The sequence below is a fragment of the Vulpes vulpes genome, chromosome 10, assembly GCF_048418805.1.
Source record: "Vulpes vulpes isolate BD-2025 chromosome 10, VulVul3, whole genome shotgun sequence".
Lineage (NCBI taxonomy): Eukaryota > Metazoa > Chordata > Mammalia > Carnivora > Canidae > Vulpes > Vulpes vulpes.
Window position 1 is genome coordinate 26,042,025 of NC_132789.1, and position 16,036 is coordinate 26,058,060.

General features: G+C 38.1%; 1 protein-coding gene across 1 annotated transcript in view; it reads right to left on the reverse strand.

The window, feature by feature from the left end:
* Window positions 1–222: 222 nt before the first annotated feature.
* The window catches only part of LOC112909868 (solute carrier family 5 member 4), a 47,134-nt gene continuing 31,320 nt past the window's right edge, over window positions 223–16,036 (reverse strand). Inside the window, exons 11-15 of the mRNA XM_025986015.1 lie at window positions 15,462–15,612; window positions 12,801–12,969; window positions 11,041–11,256; window positions 9,227–9,329; window positions 223–437 (exon numbers count right to left, since the gene is read on the reverse strand). Coding sequence (XP_025841800.1) covers window positions 223–437; window positions 9,227–9,329; window positions 11,041–11,256; window positions 12,801–12,969; window positions 15,462–15,612 — 854 coding nt within the window. The remainder of the gene's footprint in view (window positions 438–9,226; window positions 9,330–11,040; window positions 11,257–12,800; window positions 12,970–15,461; window positions 15,613–16,036) is intronic.

Genomic DNA, 16,036 nt, shown 5'->3' on the forward strand with positions numbered 1-16,036 from the left:
ACACATATAGAGTCAGCTCTGTGGCTTTCAAATTGTCAACTCTTTCTTTATTGACACAAAGGAACAACAAAAGCTAAAAATCAGGTCTATAGTTATCTCATATGATAAAATTACCAAGTTCTTTCTCCTGTTTGAAATTACCTCTCTTTGAAACATAAAAGTGAAAAAAAATCAATAAAATTATCCTTTGCTTAATAAATTATTTAATGGCTCAGATAGAATTCAGGCAAAATAGCCATGGGCAAAGACAGCCACTGCTAGGAGTAGAATGGCATTGACATTCACTATAGTCCTCCACAAAGGCTTCTCAGATGTGTCTGTTAGCTTCTTTTTCTGGGCTTCCTCCTCTTCTTTGCTCATTTTGGGACCTGTCTTCTGCAAACCACAAAATATGTCATAAGCCTTCCTGAGGCATCCATGGGGTTTCTCAGGATTATCTGAAACAAAAAAGACAAACAAATAATCACAGAACATGGGAAATAAAACCCCTGTAAGGAATATGAATAATAGTGAAAGGGAATATAAAGGAAGGGAAAAGAAATGTTGGGAAATATCAGGAAGGGAGACAGAACATAAAGACTCCTAACTCGGGGAAATGAACTAGGGGTGGTGGAAGGGGAGGAGGGCGGGTGTTGGAGGGGAATGGGTGACGGGCACTGAGGTGGACACTTGACGGGATGAGCACTGGGTGTTTTTCTGTATGTTGGTAAATTGAACACCAATAAAAGTTAATTAAAAAAAAACCCTGTAAATGTAGTACAGATGACTGTAAAGAATAATTACAACCACTTTTAAGTGTTAGGGGAATCCCTGAGAAAAATATAGATAACTTTGATTATATAAAACTGAAAACTTTTGAATGGCATAAAGTTAAATAAACAAAGTAAAAACAAGTGACAAACTGGGAAAAAACATTTGCACCTTATACCATAAAGGGTTTAATATCCTTAGCATACACTGGCCTTTAAAAATAGAAGATACTTCTGACAATCCCATGTAGACACATATATGTACATAGATAAACAGTTCTTAAATTCACTCAAAAAAGAGAAATTTGAAAGGATAAAGTTGTGGTATATATATATATATATATATCTATGTCTATAATGTAATATTACTCAGCCATCAAAAAAATGAAATCTTGCCGTTTGCAATGACACAGATGGAGCTACAGTGTCATATGCTAAGAGAAATAAGTCACAGAAATAGAAATACCATATGATTTCACTCATATTTGGAATTTAGGAAACAAAACAGATGAACAAAGAACAAGACAGGGATGTCCACTCTCACCACTGCTATTCAACATAGTACTGGAAGTCCTAGCCTCAGCAATCAGACAACAAAAAGACATTAAAGGCATTCAAATTGGCAAAGAAGAAGTCAAACTCTCCCTCTTTGCCGATGACATGATACTTTACATAGAAAACCCAAAAGCCTCCACCCCAAGATTGCTAGAACTCATACAGCAATTTGGCAGTGTGGCAGGATACAAAATCAATGCCCAGAAATCAATGGCATTTCTATACACTAACAATGAGACTGAAGGAAGAGAAATTAAGGGGTCTATCCCATTTACAATTGCACCCAAAAGCATAAGATACCTAGGAATAACCTAACCAAAGAGGTAAAGGATCTATACCCTAAAAACTATAGAACTCTTCTGAAAGAAATTGAGGAAGACACAAAGAGATGGAAAAATATTCCATGCTCATGGATTGGCAGAATTAATATTGTGAAAATGTCAATGTTACCCAGGGCAATTTACACATTTAATGCAATCCCTATCAAAATACCATGGACTTACTTCAGAGAGTTAGAACAAATTATTTTAAGATTTGTGTGGAATCAGAAAACACCCCGAATAGCCAGGGGAATATCAAAAAAGAAAACCATAGCTGGGGGCATCACAATGCCAGATTTCAGGTTGTACTACAAAGCTGTGGTCATCAAGACAGTGTGGTACTGGCACAAAAACAGACACATGGATCAATGGAACAGAATAGAGAACCCCGAAGTGGACCCTGAAATTTATGGTCAACTAATATTCGATAAAGGAGGAAAGACTATCCATTGGAAGAAAGACAGTCTCTTCAATAGATGGTGCTGGGAAAATTGGACATCCACATGCAGAAGAATGAAACTAGACCACTCTCTTTCACCATACACAAAGATAAACTCAAGGGATCCCTGGGTGGCGCAGCGGTTTGGCGCCTGCCTTTGGCCCAGGGCGCGATCCTGGAGACCCGGGATCGAATCCCACGTCGGGCTCCCAATGCATGGAGCCTGCTTCTCCCTCTGCCTGTGTCTCTGCCTCTCTCTCTTTCTCTCTCTGTGACTATCATAAATAAATAAAAAGATTTAAAAAAAAAAAAAAACAAAGATAAACTCAAAATGGATGAAAGATCTAAATGTGAGACAAGATTCCATCAAAATCCTAGGAGAGAACACAGGCAACACACTTTTTGAACTCGGCCACAGTAACTTCTTGCAAGATACATCCACGAAGGCAAAAGAAACAAAAGCAAAAATGAGCTATTGGGACTTCATCAAGATAAGAAGCTTTTGCACAGCAAAGGATACAGTCAACAAAACTCAAAGACAACCTACAGAATGGGAGAAGATATTTGCAAATGACGTATCAGATAAAGGGCTAGTTTCCAAAATCTATAAAGAACTTCTTAAACTCAACACCAAAGAAACAAACAATCCAATCATGAAATGGGCAAAAGACATGAAGAGAAATCTCACAGAGGAAGACATAGACATGGCCAACAGGCACATGAGAAAATGCTCTGCGTCACTTGCCATCAGGGAAATACAAATCAAAACCACAATGAGATACCACCTCACACCAGTGAGAATGGGGAAAATTAACAAGGCAGGAAACCACAAGTGTTGGAGAGGATGAGGAGAAAGGGGAACCCTCTTACATTGTGGTGGGAATGTGAACTGGTGCAGCCACTCTGGAAAACTGTGTGGAGGTTCCTCAAAGAGTTAAAAATAGACCTGCCCTATGACCCAGTAATTGCACTGTTGGGGATTTACCCCAAAGATTCAGAGGCAATGAAACGCCGGGACACCTGCACCCCGATGTTTCTAGCAGCTATGTCCACAATAGCCAACCTGTGGAAGGAGCCTCGGTGTCCATCGAAAGATGAACAGATAAAGAAGATGTGGTCTATGTATACAATGGGATATTACTCAGCCATTAGAAACGACAAATACCCACCATTTGCTTTGACATGGATGGAACTGGAAGGTATTATGCTGAGTGAAGTAAGTCAATTGGAGAAGAACAAATATTGTATGTTCTCATTCATTTGGGGAATATAAATAATAGTGAAAGGGAATATAAAGGAAGGGAGAAGAAATGTGTGGGAAATATCAGAGAGGGAGACAGAACATAAAGACTCCTAACTCTGGGAAACGAACTAGGGGTGATGGAAGGGGAGGAGGGCGGGGGGTGGGGGTGAATGGGTAATGGGCACTGAGGGGGTACTTGACGGGATGAGCACTGGGTGTTATTCTGTATGTTGGTAAATTGAACACCAATAAAAAATAAATTTATTATTTAAAAAAACCAGATGAACATAGAGGGAGGGGAAAAAAGAAGGAGGCAAAGTATAAGAGAGTCATAGCTATAGAAAACAAACTGAAGGTTGCTGGAGGGGAAGTGAGTGGGGATGGGTATTAAGTATTAAGGAGGGCACTTGTTATGAGTACTGAGTGTTATTTGTAAGTGATGAGTCACTAAATTTACTCCTGAAGCTATATGTTGATTAACTAGAATGTATTAATTTTTCATAAAATATTTTAAATATTTTATAGAGAGAAAGAGCACAAATGTGAGGGGCAGCGGGAGAGGGGGAGGGAGAGAGAGTCTCAAGCAGATGCTGCACTGAGTGCGGAGTCCCACACGGAGCTCCATCTCACGATTGTGAGATCATGACCTGAGTCAAAATCAGGAGTCAGACACTTAACTTACTGCACCACTCAGGCACCTTGACTAATTAGAATTTTTAAAAAAGATTTTATTTATTCATGAGAGACAGAGAGAGAGAGAGAGAGAGAGAGAGAGAGAGGGAAACAGGCAGAGGGAGAAACAGGCTCCATGCAGGAAGCCTGATGTGGGACTTGATCCCGGTACTCCAGGATCATGCCCTGAGCCAATGGCAGGCACTAAATCGCTGAGCCACCCAGGGATCCCCAACTAAATAGAATGTAAATAAAACCTTGAATAACAAAAAAAGAGGAATTTGAAAAAAATGACACTGAGATACTGCTACTCATCTGTCAGTGACAAAAAAATTAAAAAGTTTCACAGTATCCTATATTAATTTGTGTAGAAGCAGGCACTCTCACACACTGTTGCTACAAAAGCATAATTCAACTTTCACAGATGGGAAATTGGCAGCATATAGCAAAATTGCATAGGTATTGACCCAAAATTCAAACTTCTCAAAATCTATCCCAAAGGTAAACTGGCAAAAATACAGAAAGCTCTAAGTACAAGGCTATTTGTTGTGTTGGAGAATTTAAAATATACTTCTAAATTCAAATGTCTATGAAAAAACATAATAAATGTAAGACTATTCTTATAAACAGGGATGCCTGGGGGGCTCAGTGGTTGAGCATCTGTCTTTGGTTCAGGGTGTGATCCTGGAGTTCCAGGATCAAGTCCTCATTGGGGTTCCCAGCAGGATGCTTGCTTCTCCCTCTGCCTGTGTCTCTGCCTCTCTTCCTGTGCTCTCATGAACAAACAAGTAAAATCTTAAAAAAAGACCATTCTTATAAATAAATGGTAAAGAAAATTCTACCGATTAAAAGCTTGAGATGTAACAAGCTGCAACAAGAGGAAAATGCATAGCTTTATTTATTTACATTATAAAAGAAGGAAGGCTGAAAATTAATGAAGTAATACTCAATTTATTTCATTTTATTGAACTTCAGTTTGCCAACATATAGTATAACACCCAGTACTCATCACATCATGTGCCCTCCTTAATGCTTGTCACCCAGCAACCTTATCCCCCCATCCTTCTCCCCTTCCACAATCTTTTGTTTGTTTCCCAGAGTCAGGAGTCTCTCATGGTTTGTCTTCTACTCCAATTTTCCCCCACTCAGTTTCCCCCGCTTCCCTTGTGGTCTTTTTCACTATTTCTAATACTGCATATTTGAATGAAACCATATGATAATTGTTTTTCTCCAATTAACTTATTTCACTCAGCATAATACCCTCGAGTTCCATTCATGTCGGTGCAAATGGTAGGTATCTATCCTTTCTGATGGCTGAATAATATTCCATTGTAGGTCTATCTATCATCTATCTATCTATCTATCTATCTATCTATCTATCTATCTATCATCTATCTATCTATCTATCTATCTATCATCTATCTATCTATCATCTATCTATCTATCTATCACATATTCTTTATCCATTCATCTGTCCATGGACATCAAGACTTCCTCCACAGTTTGGCTATTGTGGACATTGCTGCTATGAACATTGGGTGCAGGTATCTTGTCACTTCATTACATCAGTATCTTTGAGGTAAATACCCAGTAGTGCAATTGCTGGGTCATAGGGTAACTCTATTTTCAACTTCTTTTTTTTTTTTTTTTTTTAATTTTTTTTTAATTTTTTATTTATTTATGATAGTCACAGAGAGAGAGAGAGAGGCAGAGACACAGGCGGAGGGAGAAGCAGGCTCCATGCACCGGGAGCCCGACGTGGGATTCGATCCCGGGTCTCCAGGATCGCGCCCTGGGTCAAAGGCAGGCGCCAAACCGCTGCGCCACCCAGGGATCCCTATTTTCAACTTCTTGAGGAACCTCCATACTGTTTTCCAGAGGGGCTGTACCAGCTTGCATTCCACCAACAGTGCAAGAGGGTTTCCCTTTCTCCATATCCTCTCCAACATTTATTGTTTCCTGTCTTGTTAATTTTATCCATTCTCACCCGGTAAAGTGGTCTCATTGTGGTTCGGATTTGTATTTCCCTGATGACAAGTGATGTGGAGCATTTTTTTACATGTTTGTTAGCCATGTGGAGGTCTTTGGAGAAACATCTGTTCATGTCTTCTTCCCATTTATTGATTGGATTGTTCGCTTCTTGGGTGTTGAGTTTGATAAATTCATTTTTTTAAATAATAAATTTATTTTTTATTGGTGTTCAATTTACCAACATACAGAACAACACCCAGTGCTCATCCCGTCCAGTGCCCCCATCAGTGCCCGTCACCCATTCACTCCCACCCCCCGCCATCCTCCCCTTCCATCACCCCTAGTTCGTTTCCCAGGGTTAGGAGTCTTTATGTTCTTCTCCCTTTCTGATATGTCCCACACATTTCCTTTCCCTTCCCTTATATTCCCTTTCACTATTATTTATATTCCCCAAATGAATGAGAACATACACTGTTTGTCCTTCTCCAATTGACTTACTTCACTCAGCATAATACCTTCCAGTTCCATCCATGTCAAAGCAAATGGTGGGTATTTGTCGTTTCTAATGGCTGAGTAATATCCCATTGTATACATAGACCACATCTTCTTTATCCATTCATCTTTCAATGGACACCGAGGCTCCTTTCACAGTTTGGCTATTGTGGACATAGCTGCTAGAAACATCGGGGTGCAGGTGTCCCGGTGTTTCATTGCCTCTGAATCTTTGGGGTAAATCCCCAACAGTGCAATTACTGGGTCATAGGGCAGGTCTATTTTTAACTCTTTGAGGAACCTCCACACAGTTTTCCAGAGTGGCTGCGCCAGTTCACATTCCCACCAACAGTGAAAGAGGGTTCCCTTTTCTCCGCATCCTCTCCAACATTTGTGGTTTCCTGCCTTGTTCCCCATTCTCACTGGTGTGAGGTGGTATCTCATTGTGGTTTTGATTTGTATTTCCCTGATGGCAAGTGATGCAGAGCATTTTCTCATGTGCCTGTTGGCCATGTCTATGTCTTCCTCTGTGAGATTTCTCTTCATGTCTTTTGCCCATTTCATGATTGGATTGTTTGTTTCTTTGGTGTTGAGTTAATAAGTTCTTTATCGATCTTGGAAACTAGCCCTTTATCTGATATGTCATTTGCAAATATCTTCTCCCATTCTGTAGGTTGTCTTTGAGTTTTGTTGACTGTATCCTTTGCTGTGCAAAAGCTTCTTATCTTGATGAAGTCCCAATAGCTCATTTTTGCTTTTGTTTCTTTTGCCTTCGTGGATGTATCTTGCAAGAAGTTACTGTGGCCGAGTTCAAAAAGTGTGTTGCCTGTGTTCTCTTCTAGGATTTTGATGGAATCTTGTCTCACATTATGATCTTTCATCCATTTTGAGTTTATCTTTGTGTATGGTGAAAGGGAGTGGTCCAGTTTCATTCTTCTGTATGTGGCTGTCCAATTTTCCCAGCACCGTTAATTGAAGAGACTGTCTTTTTTCTGGTGGATAATCTTTCTTCCTTTATCGAGTATTAGTTGACCATAAAGTTCAGGGTCCACTTCTGGGTTCTCTATTCTGTTCCATTGATCCATGTGTCTGTTTTTGTGCCAGTACCACACTGTCTTGACCACAGCTTTGTAGTACAACCTGAAATCTGGCATTGCGATGCCCCCAGCTATGGTTTTCTTTTTTGATATTCCCCTGGCTATTCGGGGTGTTTTCTGATTCCACACAAATCTTAAAATAATTTGTTCCAACTCTCTGGAGAAAGTCCATGGTATTTTGATAGGGATTGCATTAAACATGTAAATTGCCCTGGGTAACTTTGACATTTTCACAATATTAATTCTTCCAATCCGTGAGCATGGAATATTTTTCCATCTCTGTGTCTTCCTCAATTTCTCTCCGAAGTAAACACCCAAGTCTTGATTTTGGCTCAGGTCATGATCTCAGTGTCCTGACATCAAGCCCCACATAGGGCTCCCTGCCAGCAGGAAGTCTGCTAGTCTCCCTCTTCCTTTGTCCCTCCCCCTGCTCAAGTTCTCTCTCTTAAATAAATTAATAGATAAATAAATAATATTTAAAAAAAAGAAAAGTAAAATAGACAAGTTAGTGAGATTTATCAAGAAAAAAGGAGAAATAACAAAAAGTTATATTAGGAATTAAAAGAAGGCATAGCTACAGAGGTAGTAGAGATGGAAAAGCCAATAAGTAATATGAATAACTTCATGTCAATATATTTAAAATGTGTGCTAAGTGGACAAAATCCTACAAAATAAAAATTTCCAAAACTGATTAACCAAGAAATGGAACTTGTAAATACCTCTAGAGGCATTGCTTAATACAAATTTAATCAGGTTAAACCCCTCCCCATTCCTGGCCCTACGGCCTAATGATATTATTAGCAAAATACCAACATTTTGATGCAGAAATCATTCCAATCTTATTGAAATGTTTCCAATTCATTCTATGAGAACACTATGATTTTAATACCAAAACCAAACAAAGTATAAAAAAAGAAAAACCATATAAACCATTCTTACTCCAGAACACTGATAAAGAAATTCAAAAGTAGAAGGCCTTTATTCTTTCCTCAAGTTGAAGAACCTAAGCCAAATCAAATGAAACAATTGGTGTATAGTTCAGGACTACATTTCCTGAAGTGCTAAACTTTTTCAATGGTTTAAAAAATACCAGGTAACCAAAGAGCCATGGGGATGGACCCTGGAGAAGTTTCCTTGTTGGAAATGAGATTAGAACCTAGTTTCAAAGGATAGGCAATTTTTTTCTCTTAGAGAGGAGAAGTAAAAATATTCTAAAGAGTTTGGTATATGTGTGTGTGTGTGGGGGGGGAGTGAAGAAATCTGCCTGGCTGGAATGGAGGGTATATTGGAGAGAAGAGTGAAAAACAAGGTTGGAGAAAAAGGTGGGACTAGATGCTAGGCGCCTAATCACTGTCAATCAAGATTGATTAGTTGAACATTTAATATGTAACCAGTAAGAGGAGAGACTAGAATTGATTTTCACCTCAGAGCTGGTACACAGATCCATGTGGATGAATGATAGATGAATAGACAGACAGACTGATGGAGAGGCAGGTGAATGGAGGGATTTCATTTGTAATGAATTGTCTTAATTTTTTTGGAAGGTAAGATTTTGAAATTTCAGTTTGCCATAAATCTAACAGCTTTCTCAGAAACTGAATTTAGTGGCATTTAAAAATAAAGCAAACATAAAAGCAATTCAGGTACAGAGAGTTTCTACATAAAAACTAAATGTAACCAAATATTACCTTCTTCAACATTATCATCAGCTTCTTCATATCTTTTCTCTTCTGCATCTAAATCAATCCGTTCCTCTGTACTGTTCCGAAGAGCCCAACACAAGCGATACAGCTGTACAAACAAACACATTAGTAGACAAACACATTAGTGATGGGCAAAAGTTTACAATAATACGATGGTACATTGTTTATTGTATAGTGCCAAAAAAAATCAAATGGCACCGAACACTAAAGGTAACAAAGAAGAGGTCTTCTACAACACGAATTCACGAAAACGCACTAACCATTTACAATTATTTCTGTTTTTAACTCTCCCAGTAGTTATTAAGCACTTTTAAGTAATATGCTTACCACTCTTACTTCTGGATTTATAAATCCATAAAAGTCAAAAATGTATCTAATATATACTAACTTACATTTATCTAACTTAAATATACATCTATATTAACATGTATACATATACATTTATAATTTCATAAAAGTTAAAGATTTATCTAACTTACATATACATACTCACTGTCCTTATTCAGCTGTTATTAGCTGCAACATTATTACTTTCAGTTGTCTAGTGGTTACTTTTGTAACTTTTAAGATATCTTCTTTTTTTAAAAAAGATTTTATTTATTCATTTGAGAGAAAGATAGAGAGAGAGAGTGTGCACATGGATAGGGGGCGGGGCAGAGGGAGAAGGAGAAGCAGATTCCTGGCCAGCACAGAGCCAACATGGGGCTTGATTCTCGGACCCTGAGATATGATCTGAGCTGAAGTCAGATGCTTAACTGACTGAGCCACCCAGGTGCCCCTAAAATATCTTCCTAAGCTTCATTTCTGGATCCATCATGTTTATATAGTTACTGCTATTAAATCCTGATAGCAATTTATGCCCTTACACATTTATTTCCCAGCCAATCTCCAAGCTTTTGTCAACTGTATCATTATTTTAAAACTATTATAAGCTTTATAGAATTTTGTTTTTTTTGTCAATATGATTAATTTTCCATGCTTGGTCTGTGTGTTGATTGAAAATTTGAAAATAAATAGCTATTTATGTTATTATAGCAACTTTTTTTCCTGTGCCATAGATCCAAGACATGTGATTGGATACAATGAATAAATACCAGCTCTAGGTCATTCTAAAGAAATGATTTCATGTATCAAATGGGTTTCAAAATTATAACCTATCATATGTTTGAAGTCACACTTCATTTTACTTGGTCTCATTATTTGGCTCATGACTTTCTTGTATGGATTTACCAGAATTTGTAATTGGCTTTTTTATTTGTTGTTGACATAATAGGCATATGTTTCCACCTTACAGCTAATATTTCTAATTATAGCTTCATAAAACTTTCTTTAAAAGATTTTATTTATTTATTCATGAGAGACACAGAGAGAGGCAGAGACATAGGCAGAGGGAAAAGCAGCCTCCTCACAGGGAGCCTGATGTGGAACTCTATCAGCAGACCCGGGATCACACGCTGAGCCAAAGACAGATGCTCAACTGCTGAGCTATCTGGGCATCTTACTTCATAAGATTCTTAATCATAAATTTTCTTATACAATATCTACTTTCTTTGCTGAAACTCTTTTTTTAATTTATAAATTTATTTTTTATTGGTGTTCAGTTTGCCAACATATAGAATAACACCCAGTGCTCATCCCATCAAGTGCCCCCCTCAGTGCCCGTCACCCAGTCATCCCAACCCCCCACCCACCTCCCCTTCTACCACCGCTAGTTCATTTCCCAGAGTTAGGAGTCCATTTCCCTGGAAGGCAAATAACTATTTTTTTAAATAAACATATTTCCGCTTTTCATCACTCACATTTACATCAGGAATGGGTTTTGTTAGCAGAGAAATTCCCAGGATGACCAGCATGGAAACAAAAAAGAGAATGATGGCAAAGTACAGATAGTGTACTCCACAGATGATTTCAGGACAGGCACTGGCAGCCAAACAACTACTCGTTCCATAGGCAAACTCTGCAATCATACGAATGAGGCCAATCACAAGTCCAGTGATTAGACCCCAGAAGGCTCCCTGCAAAAGGAACAAGAATAAAATAAGAGTATTTGGAAAAGATGAGACACTCATTTGAGTAAATCATTATCATCATCCTACCTGTTTTCTTCACTAAGAACCAACAATGGCTAACCTTGAGCATAAACTCATCAAAGATGCAAATACACATGTTTATTAGTGGGCTGCTGCTTTCTGTGATCCTGAGATTTCATTGCACCCTGAGGACACTACTGCCTACTCTGACCCAGACTTAAGTTTACCTTGAATTTTATTTTATATATAGATTTCAAAAGTAGTGACTTATTTTATAGAATAGACAGAACTATGGCTTATGTTAAACAATTTGCAGAGTTGATATTAGATAGTTACGATAGGTCTATTAAACTTTTGACAACTAAAAGGATTTATTTTCTCTAAGAAGTTAGTGCGATTGGAAACATGTGTCCCTTGATTCCCTGATCAAGATGTTATGTTTAGGGAAACAGTATTGCATAGAGATTATGAGTATGAGCTTTGGTTGGAGGTAGACCTGAGTCTGAATCCCAAGATCCCACTTACTAATAATAAGTAACATTTGAAAAGCACATAAGATATTAACCTCTCTGCACCTATTCTTCACTTCAAAATTATAATAAGCTAACAATTGGAAACAATTAAGGGATTAAATTTACATTATCCATAATAATCAGTTACAGATATAATAATAAAAATTAACATATTTTGAGTTGTTACTAGTGTGGTAGGTTCTTTCCCAAGTACTTCACATTTAAAAAAAATCTCTTAATCCTCACAGCAATCCTATAAGGTAGGCATATGATTAACTTCATTCTACACAGAATCAAATGGTTTGATCAAGATCACAATGATATAAAATGGTAGATTCAGGATTGGATCCTGTCAGTCTTACTCTAAAACTTGTGTTCCTTAGCATCATGTCATGTATGTATATAATATTTTGTAAGAAATATAAAGATTGTACTGGGGTGCCTGGGTGGCTTAGTTGGTTAAGTGTCTGCTTTTGACTAAGGTCATAATCTTGGGGTCCTGAGATCAAGTCCTATGTTGGGCTCTCTGCTCGGTGGAGAGCCTGTTTCTTCCTCTCCTCCTTGTTCATGCTCTCTCTCACTATGTCTGTCTCTCTCTAAAATAAATAAATACAATCTTAAAAAAGACTGTACTATAAGTGTGCCCTCTATATTTACACACTTTAGTGAGAATCAGGAATTGTAGCTGATTACAATTAAAATTGAGATGGGTGGCTCAGCGGTTTAGCACCTGCTTTCCTCCTGGGGCGTGATCCCGGAGGCCCCGGGATGGAGTCCCACATCGGGCTCCCTGCATGGAGCCTGCTTCTCCCTCTGCTTGTGTCTCTGCCCCCCACTCTCTCTCTCTCTCTCTCTCTCTCTCTCTCTGTGTCTCTCAAGAATTAATAAATAAAATCTTAAAAAAATTGAGATGGGCTTTGAGTTGTATATACAAAGTGGAAAGAATGCATTTTTCTACCAGTGAAAGAAATAACTTTCTTACTCTAGCAGGGAAGAAGTTTTCTGATTTTTACTTACTTGTTCATTGACTCTTTTACAGAAGATGGCAAGCAGGAAGACAGCTGCAACAGGAGGCCCAAGGTAGCTAGAAATTGATTCTATATAATGGAACAGTTGTCCATTTTGAGATACCTGCACTAATGGGACCCACAAAATACTGATGACAATTAATAGAATGATAAATAGCCTGAGGAGAAAACAAAACGATTTAAACATTAAACAAAAAGCATTATCAATACTTCTATTGTTCTTTAGTTCTTAAATTCATTCTTGTGGCCATTCATTGATTTTCCAAATAAAATCAAACTCGACCTCGCATGAAGCCATGCCATGCTTAATGATCACTGGTTAGTAAAATGCCAATAAAGCAATTGCTTGTCTACAATTAGTAAAAATAGCTTCAATTATGAGATTAAACATCCATTCATAACAGTTCAAATGTCAGCCACTGGTTAATAATTCTCTAATGCAATTTATGTAATATATCAGTTAGAAAAAAAACACCACACTATTTCTATGAGTAAGTAATTATTTGTATGATAATGAAAGTGACTCCCATTTTGATCTTTTTTCCTAGCTTGAGAAAAACTAAGTCAGTGTGCATAGGTTAGAATTACAATATTCTTTATTCCAGAATGTGGAGTGAATTGGCCAGAAATGGTAATTTGTGTATTTTACTCCTTGAGTACTTTGACAGGTAGAAAGAATTGGTTAAAATATTGGTAAAACCCTTTTAGAGGTTCCTGGGGTCCAGGGAGAATGACTAATGCTAAACTCCACAATATTCTGTGTTTATTGTATAAATAAACAAACATAATTTACTGGACTGTCATTACTTCTCTGTGCTCACCTGAAACAGAGAGGTGGGGGAAAAGTGGGGAACAAGTATTTAGGCAGGAGACTGAGGAATAGGTATCTCATTGAAGCTTCAAAAACTTTCTGCAACCTTGCAATAATTAAATGTGATAAACCATGGAAAGTTTGAGCATGATTCTTAGATAATAAAGTTTAATAAATAAATAATACCCATTATCCTTGTTTTCCTTGTTATCATCATTGGAAAACAAATCATGTACCTCCCTTACTCTCTTATCTTCATTTGTTTTCTGTGATATGTGGAATAAAATCCAGTCTTGTTATGGCTTAAGTGGCCCTACATAATTTCACCTCTAGCTACCCTTTAGCCTATGGTTGTTATCACTCTTCCACTTGCTCATCATGTGCCAACCTCACACCACTGTCCTGAGACACACCACATACATGCCTGTTGTAAGAATTCAGCGTTTACTGTTCCTTCCCTACAGAGACATAGGGTTCACTTCCACACTTCCTCAGGGCTGTCCTCAAATGGGACCTCCTCAGGGAGTACTCCCTGAACACCTGTCTTGAGGAGCCCCCACCTTTAATCCTTTAAAAAAATTTTTTTTATTGGAGTTCAATTTGCTAACATTTAACATAACACCCAGTGCTCATCCCACCAAATCACCCCCTCAGTGCCCATCACCCAGTCACCCCAACCCCCTACCCACCTCCCCTTCCACTATTCCTTGTTCATTTCCCAGAGTTAGGAGTCTCTCATGTTTTGTCACCCTCACTGATATTTTCGCTCATTTTCTCTCCTTTCCCTTTATTCTCTTTCACTAATTTTTATATTCCCCAAATGAATGAGACTATATAATGTTTGTCCTTTTCCGATTGACTTATTTCACTCAGCATAATACCCTTCAGTTCCATCCACATTGACCCACCTTTAATCCTGCTTTAACTTTCTTCCTAGCACTTTTTGCCATCAGATAGGGAATACATTTATTGATTTTCTATCTTTATAACAAAGGCATACATTCTACAAAGCAGGAAATTATTTTTCACATATATGTTCTTTTTCATATTTGTATTCTGGGAACTAGTAGGCATTTAATGAGAGAGAGAGAGAGAGACAGAGAGAGAGACAGAGAGAGGGAGAGAGAAAGAAAGAAAAATTCATTAATTTATTATTGAGATAAAGGCATTTATACCCAAGATCATATACCTATTGGCAGACTTCTGCATTTTGGGCTTACTGAACTCAGGTCCAACACTTTCGCTACCAGAAACATAGATGCTTTATTGTTTTTATTCTCCTATAGCATTTTTCCAGAGTCAAGATCTAGACCAAGTGAGCTGCTGGAATTTTCCTTGCAAATGTTTAATTTACTAAGCAATTGCTACTGTATCCTGCAAAATGCTACTTTTTGCATAGGTGGTCAGTTTCTCTTGGCATCTCATTTCTTAATGAATACAGTTGATAAAATACTCTTACTGGGGTGTTTGACTTAATCTGTGACTTGCTTCATGAGATATACATGGAAACCTCTAGAGACAGTGCATTAACCTATTAGAGTAGGTGGGGAATTTATACCCCATGAAAGACACTAGAGTTTAATGAAGATGTAGTTGGAAAAGAGTGTGAGGACAAGAAGAAATCAGAGAAAATCAGAAGCACTTGAAAGTTTGAAAATGTGACTATTTCATTTCAAAATGTGGTCCCAAATTTTATATCTGGAAAGAGATAAAGTCCTCTTAATTTCCCTTCCCCACTCTAGAAATCCATCATTTATTTCACTGAACCCAAAGATGAGAAGACACTAGTTCACTTTTATTTTCCAGAGAAATTTTAGACAGAAATCAGGATGCTCTCACCTTCCTGCTATAAGAAGCTCCTTCTCTGATGCCTGTTTCCTAATCTTGGTGTAGAGGTCCATGGTGAAGAGGGTGCTGGCGCTGTTAAAGATGGAGGTCAGGGAGCTCATGAGAGAGGCCAACATGACTGACAGCATAAGACCTCGAAGTCCTGGGGCCAGATGAAAGTTCAAACATTAGTTAGGGATTGGACTCCATGATTTAGGAGGGCCTTGCCAAACCAGAGAGTTGTTCAAAAGTGTTACCTGGAACACTTACTAAACTGACATGCATGGCTATCTGTCACCCCCTGCACTACATGGTTATCATGAATCCCTGGCTCTGTGGACTGCTGGTTCTAGTGTCCTGAATTCCTTATTACAGAGCTTAATGGTGTTGTGGGTGTCCTTCTGTACAGGCACGGAAATCCTTCATTTTTTAAAAACTCAATCAAGTAATTAAGAATGCCTGTTCTGACACTTTTCTTAATGACATGGTGATGTATTTTATGATTGTGCTGCTGGCAGGTGGTCCTTTCACTGGATTCCTTTACTCTTATTCTAAGATTGTTTCCCCCATACATAGAATCTCATCAA